Source organism: Lepisma saccharinum, chromosome 9 (assembly GCF_977018435.1).
Source record: "Lepisma saccharinum chromosome 9, izLepSacc3.1, whole genome shotgun sequence".
NCBI lineage: Eukaryota > Metazoa > Arthropoda > Insecta > Zygentoma > Lepismatidae > Lepisma > Lepisma saccharinum.
In genome coordinates, this window is record NC_139237.1 from 36,563,275 (window position 1) to 36,581,159 (window position 17,885).

A 17,885-nucleotide genomic window follows, 5' to 3' on the forward strand; every position below is an offset into this window, starting at 1 on the left:
TTTACTCAGTTGTTTCTTTTTGATTAACGATCTTTCTCGTTCGATGAGAGCAATGAGCAACAAATTCACAAATAAGGAAACAGATTCCCACACGAATAAAGTATGGTTTACGAGAAAATTTCTCTTCAAGAAGCAATGTCAATCGAGATTGTGGTGTCTCTTGCAATTATTGATATTGCATGAAGCTCGAAACACGATGGTAACATTTTATAATGAACTGTCTTCAATTTCACTCCGCAATTTATTCGAAATACTTTGTCTTTGTCGGTTTGTAAATATTATACCTTCTTACAACATCGCAAGTATCATTATTATCTTGTATTTCATTGTTTTCGAGTCGTCTCTTTTAACAAGGAACGCTAGTGGCAACCCTGCCACGCCTCCCTGGAAGTTACGTCAGAGCGATAGTTTGCTGTGTTGCATACGTACAGGTTAGATTTTAAGGGCTTATAGCGCATAAATAAAGCGCTTTCGAGGTAGTGTTTATAAGGATAAGTTCCTTTGTTTTCATTATATCTACCAACCGTTGTTGAAGTTGTTTTAGGAGACCGAGAGGGGAGAGGGAGGGAGAGAGAGAGAGAGAGAGAGAGAAAATATAATATTTTCCATATTCGGAATTATTTTTGGGGTAGACCACTGGCCTCCATCGGGCCCCCTCCATAACTTCTTCATGCACGTCTTAAAGTTTACACTTATGTTGTAACGCAAGGAGAAAAAAATTACACGTGTGTCAAGGAATATTAGTGTGCGAATCTAATCATTATTAAAGCAATAATGTAAATAATTCAAAGGAAAATTACAAGGCAGTCTTAAAAAATATCAGCACAAAGACCACATGTATTTTTAATTAGAGACAAGTTTCTCAACTCGTAATTAAATCAAAAACAACCTGCTGTATACATTAATAAGCGAAGTTTGAAAATCAATTCATATGTTTCAAGAAAAGATATGTTTCACTAGAATTGTATAACAGCAGAGACATCTAGAATATTTAACTGAACTATTTGCTAGTGCCTTATCATATATACAGTCTTCATATTAATAGCTTTGGATTTCAAGAGCTGGAAAAAAGAAAAGAGGTTGATTTCAACTATTTGATGAATGTATTATCACAAAATGATACATATATTTATACAACTGAGTTAATGTTTGAAGTGCTATGGAAGAGTTTATGAGAAAAGGAACAAGAACACGTTCGAGACAAAACACATTGGACATAAAAGAAACTGAAGTTCAGAAGGAAAGTGAAGATGGCATATCGAGTGAAGAGTGTCAAAATGTTAAAGAAGTTGATCACAAGGAAACTACAACAGATGAAAATCATTCTGCTTTGTGGAAGAAAATTTGCAAAGAAAGTGACGAAAATAAGATAAGGATATTGGAGCCACTGGAGTCGGATAAACGAGAAGAACCTGAATTACCAGAAAGGGACACTCCTTCATGGTACTTGAACAAAAAATTATTTCCAGTGCTTCTGCCTGGCATGGAGTCCATGTTGTTGGAAGCGAGGAAACAGAAATGCCTTGAGATCCAAAAGAAGTACTTCAATGGAGCAGACTACCTTGCGGAACTTCTTTATAATAAAAATCCTGCATACCCAGAGAGAGAAAGGAATTGGACAGAAATCTTCAGCATTCCTTTCGCCAAGAATTGGTTGAGGTTCCATCCCAGACCAATTTATCCCAAATCGTGGCTCTGGACTGAAGATGAAGCAGCTACTATAATCCAAGCCAGTATCAGGGGATTTCTAGTCCGATGTAAACCAGAAGTGGAAGAAATGAGACAATTCTGGAAGAATTTGAATCGTGAAAGGGAAGAAGAAGAGCAAAGAAAGATGGAAGAGGAAGAAGAGAAAATGAAAACAGAAGACGAGGAAGAAGAAGGAGAATGATAAAAGTACAAGATAATAAATGAACAACAGAAAATCGTTAAATGAGGATAATAGATTTTTAGACAAGATTTGTTACAAATGTGATGTTGGCTAGGAATGTGATGTTAGCTAGGAACCAAAAATATAATTACAAAGGCATTTTATAAAAGTTATATATGCCAAATCTCATTGTTGAACAATAGCATATGCTTACCACATCACAGTAAAATAATTTTCCTTATTATGTGATCATTTGAATAGTACAAAGTAACAAATGAAATACAGTTTCCACTACTTCACACCTTGCCTTTGCACATAATGCTGCAACTTCTTTGCCAGTCTTGGATGACCTTTGAATAGCTTCAGTTTTATTTGTTCCTTGCACTTAACCTACATCGTACGTTAATTTGAAGTAATTGTGATTTGTTATTCGTGCTGTATGTACAGTCTCACTAGTTAATCCTATTGTGAGATTCAAGTTATGTAGAATTGCAACAAGAATGTTGGATTTATTAATGCATTCGGATTTTTATTATGCAGCCCTAATTCTAAGATGGTACACATTGTCGCAGAGCATATTTGGCTTAAATTATGTTACCATACCTGATTAGTATTTACGACTTATTCTGAAGTAAAGAAAGTGAAAAATATTTAATCCTTCATATCGTATTCTTCTGAAGCAGTGTCGATGTTACATTTTACTCGCTAGAATAACTTCTAAATGGCACTTGCTGTGACTTGATAAAATTACTGACATCAGAGTTTCAAGTTGTTTTCTATTAACCTATATTTTATCTCATAAATGACAATAAATTCTTTAGATATAGGTCAAACACGTTTCCTGTTATACAGTAGTTGAATCAACGAGAGCTACTTGTATAGCAGTTACAAATGGGTATTTCGTAATGAGCAATTGTACGTAACTCGGTTACTTAATGCTTGCCAAGAAGCAAAAATACAATTTCGATCTTCATATATACATTTATAACGAGTAAATGTAAATTTTTTCTAGTATAAGGACACGCATTACATATGACACAGATATAGGTTAGTCAGAATTTACTGTGGGACCTGTGAGTTCCGGTGTACTATATGAAGAAAATATTTTATATGTCGTATTCTTGTGGAACATTAAAACTTTCTGACACCTTCAACTGTATATTCGTTCACCCAGTGAAGTCAATATTACGCTTTTTGAATTATTATTTGATTGTATATGCTCTGCTTTCTAATGTTGCCCTTGAAAGTACAATGGCAAAGGGAAAATTAGATAAGAGAAAAATCAAATAATTCAAAAATTGTAAGATTGTTTTCAAATTGTGAACTACTATCCAGTTGAAGGTAAGGTAAAGTTCCGCGTGCATATAACACTGTACCATTAGGTTACATTTAGGGAGTGTGGCGGTAGGGCCCCACATATTCTCGATATTGGACATTTTGGAGGTGATGTAGTCAGCACCACGCTCTGGCCGCCTTTACACCCCAGGGTTGCCCCCAGGTAGCCATTGATTTGAAGCTGGGTAAGCTTGAATATATCAGATTTTTTTTTTATTCACAAGAATATGAAATAAAAAATATTACATTGTTTACAGTATTCCGGGCCTTCTAGGCCTCCACTGGGCTTTATTGAATACAATGTAAGAGTAATAAGAATATATAGATATCTTTATTTGCAGAAATAATTTAATAAGTAAGGTAACTGAAATTTTTATAACATTGACGTAATTTCAGTTACAAACTCTGTCACTCAGCTCAACGAAATGGAGAAGGTTCCTCCCAAAGTGCCAAATTTACTGTAGAGGCAAAAGTGCTCTTAACATCGTTGAAGAATTGTGATTGGAGATCGGTCACTATGGCATCTTGAATCTACAGTATTTAATAGTGGCTCAATAATATTTCACTCCGTTGTATTTCCAACTCCTATTCAACTCACTTTGTATCGCATCTCAAATTGTCGCGAAACTCTATTTAATAGCTTCGGTGTCAACAATGCACTGGATTGTTCCTTTTTTGTTCGCCTGCTTTGTTAGCGGAACGAGAAAAGGACAGAACTTTCGCTTATATTACCAGATCTATTTGATGAAAATGATATACGTATATTCGTTGATTTGATATAAGAAATAGAAAGCCCAAAACGAATTTCGGAAGGGAATTTGATAGGATCATAATTTTTATAAATGTTGTGTGCGTGCGTGAGCGTGTGTGTGTGTGTTGGGGTGGGGGGAGAGAGAGAGAGAGAGAGATAGTCTATTATTATTATTATTATTATTTCGGTACTGTTTCACACGATTACTAACACATATTTATACATTTGAAAATACATCATACAGTACTGATTTCAGTTCTTATGTTTCTGAAACAGGCGACACAGTTGCGCCGAAACATGTCGGAAGTAGCAGCGATTGGTTGCCAAAACTGGGGGGGGGGGGGGGGGCAAGGACAGTTTACTTTATCTTGGTAGACAAGGTTTAGCATTAGAGGCCATAGGACAGGGGTAAAGAAATTGGGAGGGGTAGATATTCTCTCATTTGATGGCACGAGTTGAAAAATCTCTCCAAAGATATAATAATAATAATAGCAATAGTAATAACAACAATGATAAATCCGGCTTGAAATTGATTTATTTTTTATGTTTATTTTATTATTATTTTTATTAATATTATTTCTTCTCCTGAAGTTGTATAAAGATTGATTGATTGATTGAGTTGGTGTTTTAAGGCCACTTTATGCACCGAAAGGATAATTGGGACTGTATTTACAGTTTAAAGTGAAATCCGAACCACTATGCCTTCATCGGGTATCAAACCTGGGTCCCCTTGATTACAAGGCGACGACGCTACCACTGCGCAATCGGGGAGGCCCAAGTTTTATCAAGAGTTTCAAGAATCTTCAAATTTTGTAAGAAATTCAGGCGACGTTCATAATCATATATTACTAGTCCATTGCAACATAAACAAATCTGATTGGTCAGTTTTTAAAATAATCTCTAAGCGATTAGTCACTTTCTGACTAGTACCCAAGGATCACCTCGCGATTGCACAGTAAACACAGCTCCAATCAGTTCCCGTGAGATTAAAAAAACAGCACTAGTCCAACGATGCACAATAGACAGTTGAAAGTGACAGATGCTAATGCTTACGAAGAAAAGAGTAGTCCGAGGGCGTCTCCGAAAGGTGCAAGACCGTACTTGAAGTGAGCATCTTCCGAGTATGGTCTTGCAGTGCGGTCTTGAAGTCGTGGACTGGAAGTGAAAGTCTTTCGAATTGCACTTCGATTGCAGCGCTAAATACGACCAGTAGAGAAAACTGAGTACTCGTTGTTTTCCCCGCGTCTTAAACACTTTGTTTTTCACCATAGAAATCACATAGCATTTTCAAATGTTCTTATACATACATACATTTCCACATATTAGAACAACTTCAACCAACAACTTGCTGGCCTAAACCTGTGTTCCTGGCTTTCTACCTCATTGATTTCAAACAAATGAACAACGAGTGCGGAAATCACGTGACTAAGTCTGCAACGATCCGTACTCCGAGCTATGGTCTCCATTGCTTGTGTACTTGGCGCTTTCGAACCGCACTAGGTGACGTCACTTCCGTAAAGACCATACTTCAAGTCTGTACATCGTACCTTTCGGACACAGCCCGAGTGTCGGGTAAGTAAGCCATCCAAACATCAATCAAGATGAAAAGCATGGTTTAATGGGTTTTCGTTTACTAAAAGCGGGTAACGGGGGCGATTGTCTTAAGCAGCCTTCATGTTCGTATGCAATTGCCTTTTCCTTGAGAAAATGAGTGTTCGGCAAGATTTTATGTATGAAGCAGGTAAAGGATAATGCTTGGTTATCACACAGAGTTCGTTACCCTTCAAAGGGAATGAATGCAAGTTTGGGACCCATTTTTTGATGAAAGGAAGTATTGACCATTTCTTCCTTGCTGTTGTTGCTTCAAATTGTTTTTAAACAATCATTAGCATGTTTAATTGGGGGAGGCACAAGCCACCCAGAAATACCTTTAACCAAATAAGTTATTATACATAGGCCTGAGGACAGATTCACAAGCGCTGAAAATGCCAAAGTATACTACAATATGATTATCCCCGCCAGCACCGTGTAAATACTATTTTAACATTCGCATGCAATGCTTTGCTTGTAACTGACAATTAGCCAAAATGGGTGCAGAAACAAGGACCGATAATATCTATACTTTCTTCAAAGGAAGCGAGAAAATTAAATATGCTTGTTAATTTTATACATACAATCTAAAGACAAAATACATATTAGATAATTTTCTTGACAATGTTAGCATCACAAAGATACATTTGCTTCTTCTTCAGTTTGGGAAAATGCCCATTTGATACCTGAGTAATGACGATCCACATTTTATTTTATTATTATTTATTTACATATTTATATCCAACAACATTTTTCTTCATGGTCAAATATCAAGAAATTTACTTTACAAAATAAAGAATAACAAGCTTTTCCTCCCTGATTCTTTCCTGAATAATATATAAGCTTATATTTAGCTGATAGAAATTCCAATAATATGAATATCAGGATAATTCATATAGCTGATATCCAGTGTTGGTGTTGCAAAGGTGAGGTTCACATAAATGTCGCAAATCAAAAACATACATCCGTACACATTAGCACGTGAATGTTGAAAATTAATTCAACTGTTTTCAATAATTAGATTTATTTCGACTAACACAAGATTTTACATTCGTGAACAAGAATATATATATGTTTACTGAACTATTCAGTGGAATTATAATACATCACAGCAGAGACATCTCTGTAACTGAACTAATAGCTAGTGTCTTATCATATAGGCTGTCTTCATATTAATAACTTTGGATTTCAAGAGCTGAAAAACAAGAAATGCGGTTGATGTCAACTATTTGATGAATGAGTTGCCACAAAGTAACATATATAATTTACAACTGAGTCAATGTTTAAAGTGCTATGGAAAAATTTATGAGAAAAGGAACGAGAACACGTTCGATGAGACAACACACATTGAACTTACAAGAAACAAAAGTTCAGAAGAAAAGTGAAAATGGCGAATCAAATGAACAGTGCCAAACTGTCAATGAAGTTGATCACAAGGGAACTTCAACAGCTGAAAATCGTTCTACTTTGAGGATTTCCAAGGAAAGTGAGGACATTAAAAGAATATTCGAGCCACTGCAGTCGGATAAAGTAGAAGAGCTTGAATTACCAGGAAGAGACACCCCTTCATGGTACGTGAAGGATGGAGTAATTCCAGTGTGTCTGCCTGCAATGGAGTCAACGTTGTTCGAAGAGAGGAAAAAGAGATGCCTTGAGATCCAAAAGAAATACCTCATTGGAGCAGGCTACCTTGCGGAAAACCCAGTATACCCAGAAAGAGAAGGGGATTTTGTCACGAAAAGGTTGAGATTCCATCGCAGACCTATTTTTCCTAAGACATGGCTATGGAATGAAGACGAAGCAGCTACTGCAATTCAGGCCAGTATCAGGGGATTTCTAGTCCGATGTATACCAGAAGTGCAAGAAATGAGGCAATTCTGGAATAATTTGAAACGTGAAAGGGAAGAAGAAGAAGAACAAAGAAGGAGGGAAGAGGAAGAAGAAAAACAGAGGAGAAGGGAAGAGGAAGAAAGTAAAATGAAAATAGAAGACGAGGAGGAAGAAGAAGAAGAAGTAGAAGAAGAAGAAGAAGAAGGAGAAGAACAAGAAGGGTAAAAGTATAAGATGATAATTTGAACAGCTTAAAAAGTTAAGTGAAATTTCAAAATTTTGAAACAAGCTTTGTTATTAATGTGATGTTAGCTCGTAGCCACAAAATTAATTACATTTCACAGACAATTTATTAAAACTCTTTACGTCAAATCACATTGTTGAACAATATCACATGCTTAGTCTATCGCAATAAGAGTGTTCTCCTCATTATATGATCATTTGAATACTACAAAAGTAACAAATGCAACACGGTTTCCATTACTTCACAACGTGCCTTTCCACATAGTGCTAAAATGTTTGACAGTCTCCAGTGAGAAACGAATAACTTAAGTCTGATTTGTTATTCGGACAAGTACGTAATTGTGATTTGTTATTTGTGCTGCATGTATAGGCTTAATTCATCCTACCATAAACCTATTTTATATAAAATTGCAACAACTATGATGAGTTTACATTATCTCAGATCGTACACTCTGTTTAAATAATGTTACCATACCTGTTTAGTACTTATCCTTTATTCTGAATTAAAGAAGGTGAAAAACATTTTAGTAATCCATATCTTGCTTTGCTGAAGCAATGTCAATGTTACATTTTACTCACTACAATTACTTTTAAATTGCCTGCGTTTGACTTAATAAAATTACTCAAATGTTCAATAAATCTACATTTTTTGTTACAAAATGGAAATATATTCTTGAATTCCTCAAAAAGTGATCATACAGGTTGCCATTGTCACGGGTATTGCGTGATACACTGGTTGGAATCAAAGAGAATTACTTGTGTAGCAGTTACACGAACTTTAATAGTTTCTTTTCAAAATGAGTAATTGTAACTAAGACACTTTTTTTCAGGTACGTCTCAACAGTAATAAACAAATTATGGTTGCTACAAAAAAATATATATATCAATAAAATAAATAAATACATAAATAAAATAAATAAATACATAAATAAAATTGCATTTTAATATGCAGTTTTATAAATGCATTCCAAAATTACATATATAAATAAACATACAGTTTAATTTCATATAGAGTACGATTAAACATAATCTGTGCTAATCTGGGTGCAATTAACATGAGTTCGCCAGCGGATGATTAACAGTCTTCCTCCTTCCACCTTCTGGAATGAATTGCTGTTTTAAGTCCACTTTACGCACAGTAAGGCTAATCGGGACTGGACCTACAGTTTAAAGTGGGATCGGAACTACTGTGTGCCTCCACCAGGAATCGAACCCAGGACCCCTTGATTACAGGGTGGCAACGCTACCACTGCGCCATCGGGGAGGCCCTTCCACCGTCTCGTTCTTCTGCCATAATTACAATGACACACCGCACTGTTATTCACGAATCAGATGACTAGAGGTTTCTCACTGTACGAAAGGGACCGATGAAGTCTCGTGCCTCGTTCACTCCTCCCTTTCCTCCCCTCTTACAGCGCTACAGTGCCGCTGCTCGCCCTTCAGTCCACACGTACTTACATACTAGAGCACTCTTTCGCCAGACCTGACTTACAGTTACTTTTTAAAGTAACAATATCTAAGTAACTTTTCAAAATAAGTAACCGTAACTGCGTTAGGGACTCCCTGATGACGTAGTAATAACGCTGTCGCCTTATAACATAGGGTCCCGGGTTCTATAGCCGTCTTTAGACGAAAACATTTCCTTTAACATTTTTGCTAGCATAAATGTTATGTAAATGTTTCCAAAAATCTTATAGCAGTTAGTACTTTACACGCTAGCATCTCGTGTAACTTTTCGGCTAGCTTTTGCGATTACAATGTATAACATAGACAGCATGAAAGCCACGTCGAGTTACACCATCTATGTTGAGTGCACGGTGTTTACATTTGAAACAACTAAAATATTCTTCCATACGTGTACAGTTAACGTTGTAAAGTATGTATTTAATCATCGCCATTGTTTTGTATCTAATAACGTTTTATACGAAACGTTATTCCTTTCGGTTGAATAATTATCGGCTTTTAAAAATGTGAAGTGATACGTTGTTTACTTCTCACGCGGCCGCCATTACAACTTCACTCGTGACCTAGAGTTCGCTTCTGATTGGTTATGCTACGAAAAATGCTACGGAAATAGGACGGGTTCTATCTTGAGAAATTCCATGAAAGATGCCATGGTATCTGAAATGCCATAAGATTTTTCACTTTACACGGTATCATTTTGGTCATGGCGTAAATGTTAAGAAAAATGCTAAGGAAAACGCTTTCGTCTAAAGCGGTCACCGGCGATAGAAATGGGACACCTAGATCCTGAAATGCTCGCCTTCCTGCAAGACGTTATATGCGTTGCCTAAATCTAAGGCGATAAGTGGATTTTTAATAGCAAATTTTCAATGGCAACTTCTAGCACCGCCGAAGTGTTAGACAACACACACAACGTCATGCAGGGAAGAGAGCATTTCAGGATCTAGGTGTCCCATTTCTATTGCCGGTGACTGTACAATGCTCACAGGTTCGATTAACCTATCTGCGCATTACTTTCTTATCTAAGTAGCTCTATCTGTAGTTCAGTCACTTTAAAAATAAGTTCACTGTAAAATCTTCAAATAGGCTACCACACAAACTACATATTAACCAGGCTCTTTATTGCATAAAAATGTCCATTAATAACCCACGGACGCCATTATAATCTACTGCCTGCGATCAAGGTCTTCAGCAGGGAACGTTTTCACTCTGGTCTGCTGCGGAGAAACCTCTTGCAGTCGACGGAGTGCTCCGTGAAACCCTTGCCAAGACTCTCGATTGCCCCGGGAACATGCCCTGAGTAGTTCGGGATCATGCCTTCGCTCTTGAGGTAGATCTCGTGGGGTTTCGGGTAGTAGATCTTCTTCAGATTTCTTGTAGTGCTCTTCGGCATCTTTCTCTTCTTCCTGTCGCTCCTGCCCTTCCCTTCAAACTCTCAAAGCCTCTTGCATGAGTGGGGCTCCGCACTACGCACTAGCAGCGAGGAATATGGGTGGCACTTCCTGCAAACAGGAAGTTCCAAATAGATAATTCTTAGATGTGGTATGAAGGTTGATCTTTGACAATGTCATACAGAAGGGAAGGCCTCCCTCCAAATGTGTGAACGAAAAAAGGATAAGTATTGCGCGAAGATACACACAATATACAGAGTGAACCAGAAATAAAAGCACAAACTGAAACGGTGAAAAGTACACGTTAGTAGAAGCAAGAAAGTCTCAGTAAACATGGGGTATCAAACAGACCGTTTGCGAGATAATTGCGAATGTATGTTTACGATTCGACACTGACTTGATTGTTTGTACACATCGTATGCTTTCACGTGTGAGGTGCCATAGTCCTACTCAGTAACAAATAACAGAATTAAAAGGTTTATCTCGCTAGATTGTTGTTGTTTTTGATTTGGTGTTTTAAGTCCACTTTATGCACAGTAAGGCTAATCGGGACTGGACCTACTGTTTAAAGTGGGATCCGAACTACTATGAGCCTCCACCGGGTATCGAACCATATGATTATGTCTTTAAAGCATCATGTATCTGCCCCCTCGACATCCAAATGTATATATTTCAGTGTTGTTTTAACACACACGAAATAATTAATTATTTCATAGAACCTAAATTATAACATTTTAAGAAAGCGCTCTTTGAAAACAATAAGTACTTGGAAGAAAGGTCTTGAGTTCAAATTCTGAGTACAGTATGAATGTTTAGGACTTTTCTCACAACTTCCACGAGTTCGTTAGCCATTTTTGTTGTCGCATCGCAATTAAAGTTCAAAAACCAGAAAATGGCATGAAATGGCAAAAATGTAAATTAACACAGCGAGAAAACTGATAAGAGATTTTGTGTACATAATCTGACCCTTGTACAGTTTTACACTGTACTTTGACAAAGTACACGCCAACCCCCAACCTCTTCACGAATATATAAATTTCAGATTTTTAGGCTTATCAAAATGTATTGATGATTTCTCTACTTGCGGACAAGAGACTAGTGTAATTAAAGATAATAATACTACTAGAAGGAAAGAGGATTTTTTTTCGTAATTTCATTTCTTACTGGAGAAAAGGAATTCGTCCGCACACAAAATACTCACTTTCTCATTTCATAATTAAGAAGACTTGAAGCCATAAGCTATTATACATAAATATAATACGTAAGATTTGTGGTGTAAATATGGGAATTGCTCCCCCGAGTTTCTAGGTCGAAATGAAAGAGGATCGAGGGAAACCAATCCTCAGTCTCCTATGTAGGCGATAGACTGGGCTACTTGTTAAAACGGGCGTTCAGCCATGGCTCTGGCCGGAGGGTTCGAGGCGAGAGGGTGAAGGAGTAAACACAGAAATCTTCCCTTCCCTTTCCGAGGCAGCCTCAACTGGTCTGGCGGGGAAAAGGTCAGCTGGAGTAGCTCTTTCCAGGCTTCCAGGCTGCCTAGAGATTGTACAGAGGAGTGAGAAGCGCTTGAAAAAAAGTGTTACATATGAACTGTGGCTAAGAAAAAACAATAAATATTGCAATTTAAATATAATTAGATACGTGAGATCATTGATCTATCATTGCTAGACTAGCTATTCCTCAGTGCACGTCACTGCTTTTATTCCCAAGGACTATTGGACTGTGCAGTATGTTACATGTGCGGTAGTGTTCAGTTGTGAACAAAAAATCCTCGGAATGTGCAAGGAGATAAGCGTATAATGTGTTCAAACAATCGAGTCAGTGGCACACCCCTTGTTTACTGAGACGGAGTGTTATAATAAATTAGGTTGGGTTAGAGTGAATGAAAAAGGTAGATCGAAAACTAGTGTTCCTGTATAAGGTCAATGCATCATTGGTATGAGAGATAGCTTTAATTAGAAAACCCAAATCTAGCATACTCAACGTTGCAATTTCTTAACACTGAAAATTGCAAAATTGAAAGTTTTGCGGACTCCTATACTGTATCAGTGGTTCGGGACTAAAATCAGATTCAATAGGAATTTTTAAGATAAGATTGAGGACTCTACTGCTGAATGAGTAGCACCTTTTTTTGTACTCCACTGCCCTACACGTAGGGAGCGGGTATCATTTACTCGTCTCGATTTTTAAAGATGTCTCGTTACCATTCCTAACAGTAAGAGACATACTTCCTTATTTGCAATAGCTATGCCAGGTCTGATGATCTCTTCTCTTATTTGTTCAACTTTCCCTTTATTACACCACCGCTATTCAAACTGAAGAAGCAGTGGCGTAGCGCAGTTTCTGTGCAACCCCCCTCCCCCCGCAAGTAAAATGTTGAGGGTCCCTTAGTGAAAGCAATTATTGAGACTATTGCAACGTATATAGGCACTGATAATGCCAAGTGGGCTGGTCGGATGCACAATAGTTAGTTACCCTCTCCCCCAGACTGTGTCGCGGCCGCAGCGGACAAGAAACTAACTTTTACCCATTTTCTCATTTTCTGTTACCGACTTACACCGGGGAAACAGTTCTGAAAAATAAGTCTCATGTTTGTACATGTAAGATGTGTAAATTATGGTTATTTTGGTGCTGAATTTGGCCTTATAGCTCCCCCTAAAACCAGCCTCCCTCCAGATGGAAAATTCTAGATCAATTCCCTCTCCTTCTAGATCAGTTCCCCTCCCCAGGCTCAACTCGTTTGTAACAGGAAAAATGAAAATGTCAGCGTCGCCACCATGTGGGCGAGGAGGACTCTGTAATCCACGACAATCCAAATATCCTGCATGAGAAAATCTCAGAATTTTAACATAAGATCAAGAATCACACATGAAGAGGGAATATACAGAACGATAATAGAAATAGAGAGGTATGGAGAAACAAGAAAAAGAACCAGAAGAAATAAAGTGAGAGAAAGATGGAGAAACAGAATAAATGAGAAAGAAATAGATAAACAGAATAAATGAACAGGAAGAAAGAAATGGAGAAACAGAACAAATGAAGACAAAGAAAGGGATGGAGAAACAAAATTAATGAAGAGGTAGAAAGAGATGAAGAAAAAGAAGAAATGCATGGAACGAAAGGAATGGAAGTAAAAGAGCGAGATGGAGAAACAGAAAAGAAAGAGGAAGTTGGTAAGAAAGAACAGACAAAGACAGAGAAAGGAAGAGAGAGAAAGGGAGAGAGAGAGGAAGAAACTGTGAAAGAAAGAAGTATATCGATAAACAAGGGAAGAGAGATAGAAGAAGAAGAGATACATAGAGGAAGAAACATAGGAAAGAGGTACAAACATAAGGAAGAGAGAGAGAGAGAGAACGAAAAAGAGAAAGGAAGAAAGATATAGAGAAGAGTCTGAAGACAGAAGGAGTGAGTCTTTAAGGAAGCCACGATCACCAAAGCAAATTACGCCCCAACTCATCTGGCTACGTCACTGTTGTGAAAGTGACTGACACGTCAAATTTGTGTGAAAAGAATTAGAACCCTGGAACAGTATATAAAATTGTATACAAAATAGCCCGTGACTTTAAATAAATATACTCTTTTGCTGCCGTTATTGTATTGGTATAATTTGAAATTACCTCTATTGTAAACAGAGCATCCATACCACTTTAAAATATATAAATATGAAGAAATAAGTTTCTAAAGCGCTTAAGTGTTTTTTTTTCCAATTAAAACACTACAGGCTATAAGTAAATGTTAATAAAATCTGCAAGTAACAGCTAACCTGTCCATCCTTCTACTGGCATTTTGGTTATCTTCCACCACAGTATTTGGAACCAAACTTGTTAATTTAATTGTAGAAATTCATAAAAATCTAGAACTCGAAGAAATGCTCCATCTGTAGCGAGAAATGACAAACTACATAAGCGCCATTGCTTAGTAACAAATTATTAACAATGTAAGCGTTCATAAGTTAGCACGTTTGTTATAAATCCATATTATGCCAGTGGTTTCGGCAGATAATATGGTTTATGTCCCTGATAAAGCTAAGTTAGAATTAAACTCAGATATGCATCTGTTATTTGGTTGCCGATTTATAAATTGCATTTGAATTAAATACAAGTTCAGAAAAAGTTATTTTTTTAAGAAAGGAAGATTTTTTGATTTTGATTTGTTGTTTAAAGTCCACTTTATGCACACTAAGGGTAATCGGGACTGGACCTACAGTTTAAAGTGGGATCCGAACCACCGGGTATCGACCCCGGGACCCCTTGATTACAAGGCGACGAAGCTACCACTGCTCCATCGGGGAGGCCCAAAAGAAAGGAGTTTGAGTTGCTGTTTTAAGTCCACTTTATGCACGGTAAGGCTAATCGGGACTGAACCTACAGTTTAAAGTGGGATCCGAACCACTTGTGCCTCCACCGGGTATCGAACCCGGGACCCCTTGATTACAAGGCAATGACGCTACCACTGCGCCATGGGGAAGGCCCCCAAAAGAAAGGAAGAAATATATATAGTATAATATAATACCTATTCTCAGTGTCGACGATTGGGTTCTAAAACTGAGGGTGCAAGGACAGTTTACTTTCCCTTGGTAGATAAGGTATAACATGGTGCGGGCGCAAAAGTGGCAAAAAGTGGAGGCAACTTCCCCCACGACCACCAATCGCTGCCAGTGACAGAAGAACTGTGACAACAGATAAGGAGTTTCTCTATCAAATATGTTTCAAAGACAGTTAATGTAATTCACAAAGTTGAAATTTCTTACTGTATAACATTCTCAAAACGGTAAGGTATAAAGATAAACAATAACCACTATTCAGGATGATCAGAATGTGCAGTCAACGAAGTTAGTACTAAGGGTATGTTTTATACAACGTATATTGATACAATTGTAGGTTGAATTGTATATTCTGCAAATATGCTGTACAACAGTGGCGGCTCGTGGTGAACCAAAGTGGAGGGGCGACAGGTCACAAATTTGCTCTACTTGTAATGTGAGTTTAATTGATTAATTTCGTATATAACAGCCAACATGATAAGAAATTGATATATTCGTCTTTACCGAATATCATGTTTTGCACGTTTGCACATATTATGATAAATTAATAATTATTTAACAGTAATGCGAAGATTACGAAAGATGGAAGAAGAAATAGAGTTCTAACAGATTTAGTTGTTTGTTTTTTAACTTAACAGAGGGGAAAATTGATAAGCACAATGACGAATATTTACGTGCCTTGAACGTGAAAATTACTAGTAAAAATGTTACACAAAAAACGTTTCCTGTCCAACATGACTAATTGATATATGAAATAGGGCAGCAAAGTAAATATCTCACTGGAAAGGTGATGTCTGCGTTACCAGAAGCTCAAGCTCTACAGTAAAACCTTCAAACTTACCAGAACTCTTCTTCAGACATGCTTGTTCTATGTAGATTCAAATTCGGTTTAGGCCGGCCTAGGTTTTTTATGTTTATTTTATTCATCCAGACTTCTGGTAGAAAAACTTCGCACCAACAAGTTCTCCACATACTCTATGTGATCAAAAATATCCGGACACACACTAGAATTAGGGCGTGAAGTTCGAAGCATCCTCCATCGGATGCACTGGCAATCAATACCGTGTGGGGCCACCCTTGGCCTTGATGACAGCCTCCACTCTCGCAGGCATACTGGCAATCAGGTGGCGAAAGGTATCTTGGGGAATGGCGGCCCATTCTTCGCGGAGTGCCGAGATGAGAAGAGCAGTGGATGTTGGTTGGCATGGTCTGGCACGAAGTCGGCATTCCAGAACATCCCAGAGATGTTCAATCGGATTCAAATCGGGGCTTTGCGCAGGCCAGGCCATAAATAGGACGTTCTTCTCTTGAAACCACTGTCCCACACGGCCCACAGCGTAGACGGGCGCATCGTCATGTTGAAACACGCATTCATCATCGGCGATCTGTTCTTCGATAGTAGGCAGCATGAACGTTTGTAAAATGTCAACGTAATGATGTGCCGAGACAGTACCATGCAAAGCAACGAGGGGACCAAGCCCCTTCAAGGAAAAACATGCCCACACTGTCAACCCACCTCCACTTAATTTCACTTTTGGCACAACACAGGATGCTAAATGTTGTTCATGAGACATTCGTCCCAGTCACACACGATCATCGGATCGCCACGTACTATAACGTGATTCGTCACTCCACATCACGGATTTCCACTGTTCTAACGACCAGTTGCGCCTCTCCTTGCACCATGCGAGGCGGCGCTTCGCATTTCGTTGGGTGATGTGGGGCTTATGGGCAGCTGCTCGTCCATGGTAACCGAGTCGTATACCTCACGTCGCACAGTCATGCTGCTAGGATTACATCCTGTCCTGGTTTGGAATTCCTGTGTGATGGTGGCGATCGCTGATTGCCGGATCTCTCGTACTACCCTATTCAACACTCGGCGGTCTCTGTCTGTCAACATGAGCGCTCGGCCAGAACGTTTTGTGGTTGTACACGTCCCATTATGTTTCCACTTTACTATCACATCTGCAACCGTTTATTTCGGGATGTTTAGGAGGGTGGATATCTCGCGTACTGACTTGTTACTCCTGTGGCACCCAATCACTTCACCACGTTCGAAGTTTGTAAGTTCCTTCAATGGACCCATTCTGCTGTTTCGTGCACTATGCTGCCTGTAGTGGTCCCTTGCTTTCCTCACCTCACCTTATATGGCACCACAGAGTAGCCTACTATGCAGAACACACATTTTGACTGGTGTCCGGATATTTTTGATCACATAGAGTAGCTCATCGCAACAAACGCACAACTACAGCACACTACCGAAAAAGCTTTACTTTTCCATGGAAAACGAACAAACAACAAGCAAAGAGATTCGAGTATTCTCTTTGCAACAAGTGTCAATGCTATCGTCATAGAAAACTATTTATTCTATGCTATCGTCTTCCCATGCAGTCATTTTATTGCCTCTGGGTTGCCAGACAATTTTGCCAAATTTTCAGAAATTCGTAGTACACAGGTTCCTGTAGCGGCTCTTGGTGAGTTTAGATGACTAGTTTCTAATTTATTTCACAGCCGGCTTGAAAGGAAATTGTGAAACTTTGTCACACTATCAGGGTTTTTTCAAAACGTGCTAATCAAAACATGTAATTAAATCTAATTTTGTGAGTAACACGAAGCTGCAGCCGACTTCCGTGGCTAGCATACAGCATTGCAAAGCCATGGATCCTGGGTTCGAATCCCGGCCTGGACATGGGTGTTCTTTGTGAGTGCCCTTCCATCATTTAATTATCACTTATTCTCATCGTCGTGATTACCGAAAAGTAGCAGAAAGCGACGGTAAATAACAAATATCAAGCACCTGTCTGTACTTTTTCAGTTACCGATATTTTCTTTCCTCATTGGAAATTGCATTATTTATTGCTCTATGGA

At 38.2% G+C, this 17,885-nt stretch overlaps 3 protein-coding genes across 3 annotated transcripts; 2 read left to right on the top strand and 1 right to left on the bottom strand.

Moving 5' to 3' along the window:
- Positions 1–1,084: 1,084 nt before the first annotated feature.
- Positions 1,085–2,526, top strand: LOC145992610 (IQ domain-containing protein K-like). Its single transcript, XM_083128967.1, has one exon. The coding sequence runs from the start codon at positions 1,160–1,162 to the stop codon at positions 1,889–1,891; it is 732 nt and encodes a 243-aa protein (XP_082985093.1). The 5' UTR covers positions 1,085–1,159; the 3' UTR covers positions 1,892–2,526.
- A 4,229-nt stretch (positions 2,527–6,755) lies between these two features.
- On the top strand, positions 6,756–8,211 carry LOC145992611 (IQ domain-containing protein K-like). The gene has a single exon (XM_083128969.1). The coding sequence runs from the start codon at positions 6,840–6,842 to the stop codon at positions 7,599–7,601; it is 762 nt and encodes a 253-aa protein (XP_082985095.1). The 5' UTR covers positions 6,756–6,839; the 3' UTR covers positions 7,602–8,211.
- Positions 8,212–10,183: 1,972 nt separating this feature from the next.
- LOC145992612 (CIMIP2 protein CG18335-like) lies at positions 10,184–14,376 on the bottom strand. The gene is made up of 2 exons (XM_083128970.1): positions 14,238–14,376; positions 10,184–10,585 (listed from the first exon to the last, which is right to left on the bottom strand). The coding sequence occupies exon 2, from the start codon at positions 10,474–10,476 to the stop codon at positions 10,288–10,290; it is 189 nt and encodes a 62-aa protein (XP_082985096.1). The 5' UTR covers positions 10,477–10,585; positions 14,238–14,376; the 3' UTR covers positions 10,184–10,287.
- Positions 14,377–17,885: the final 3,509 nt, after the last annotated feature.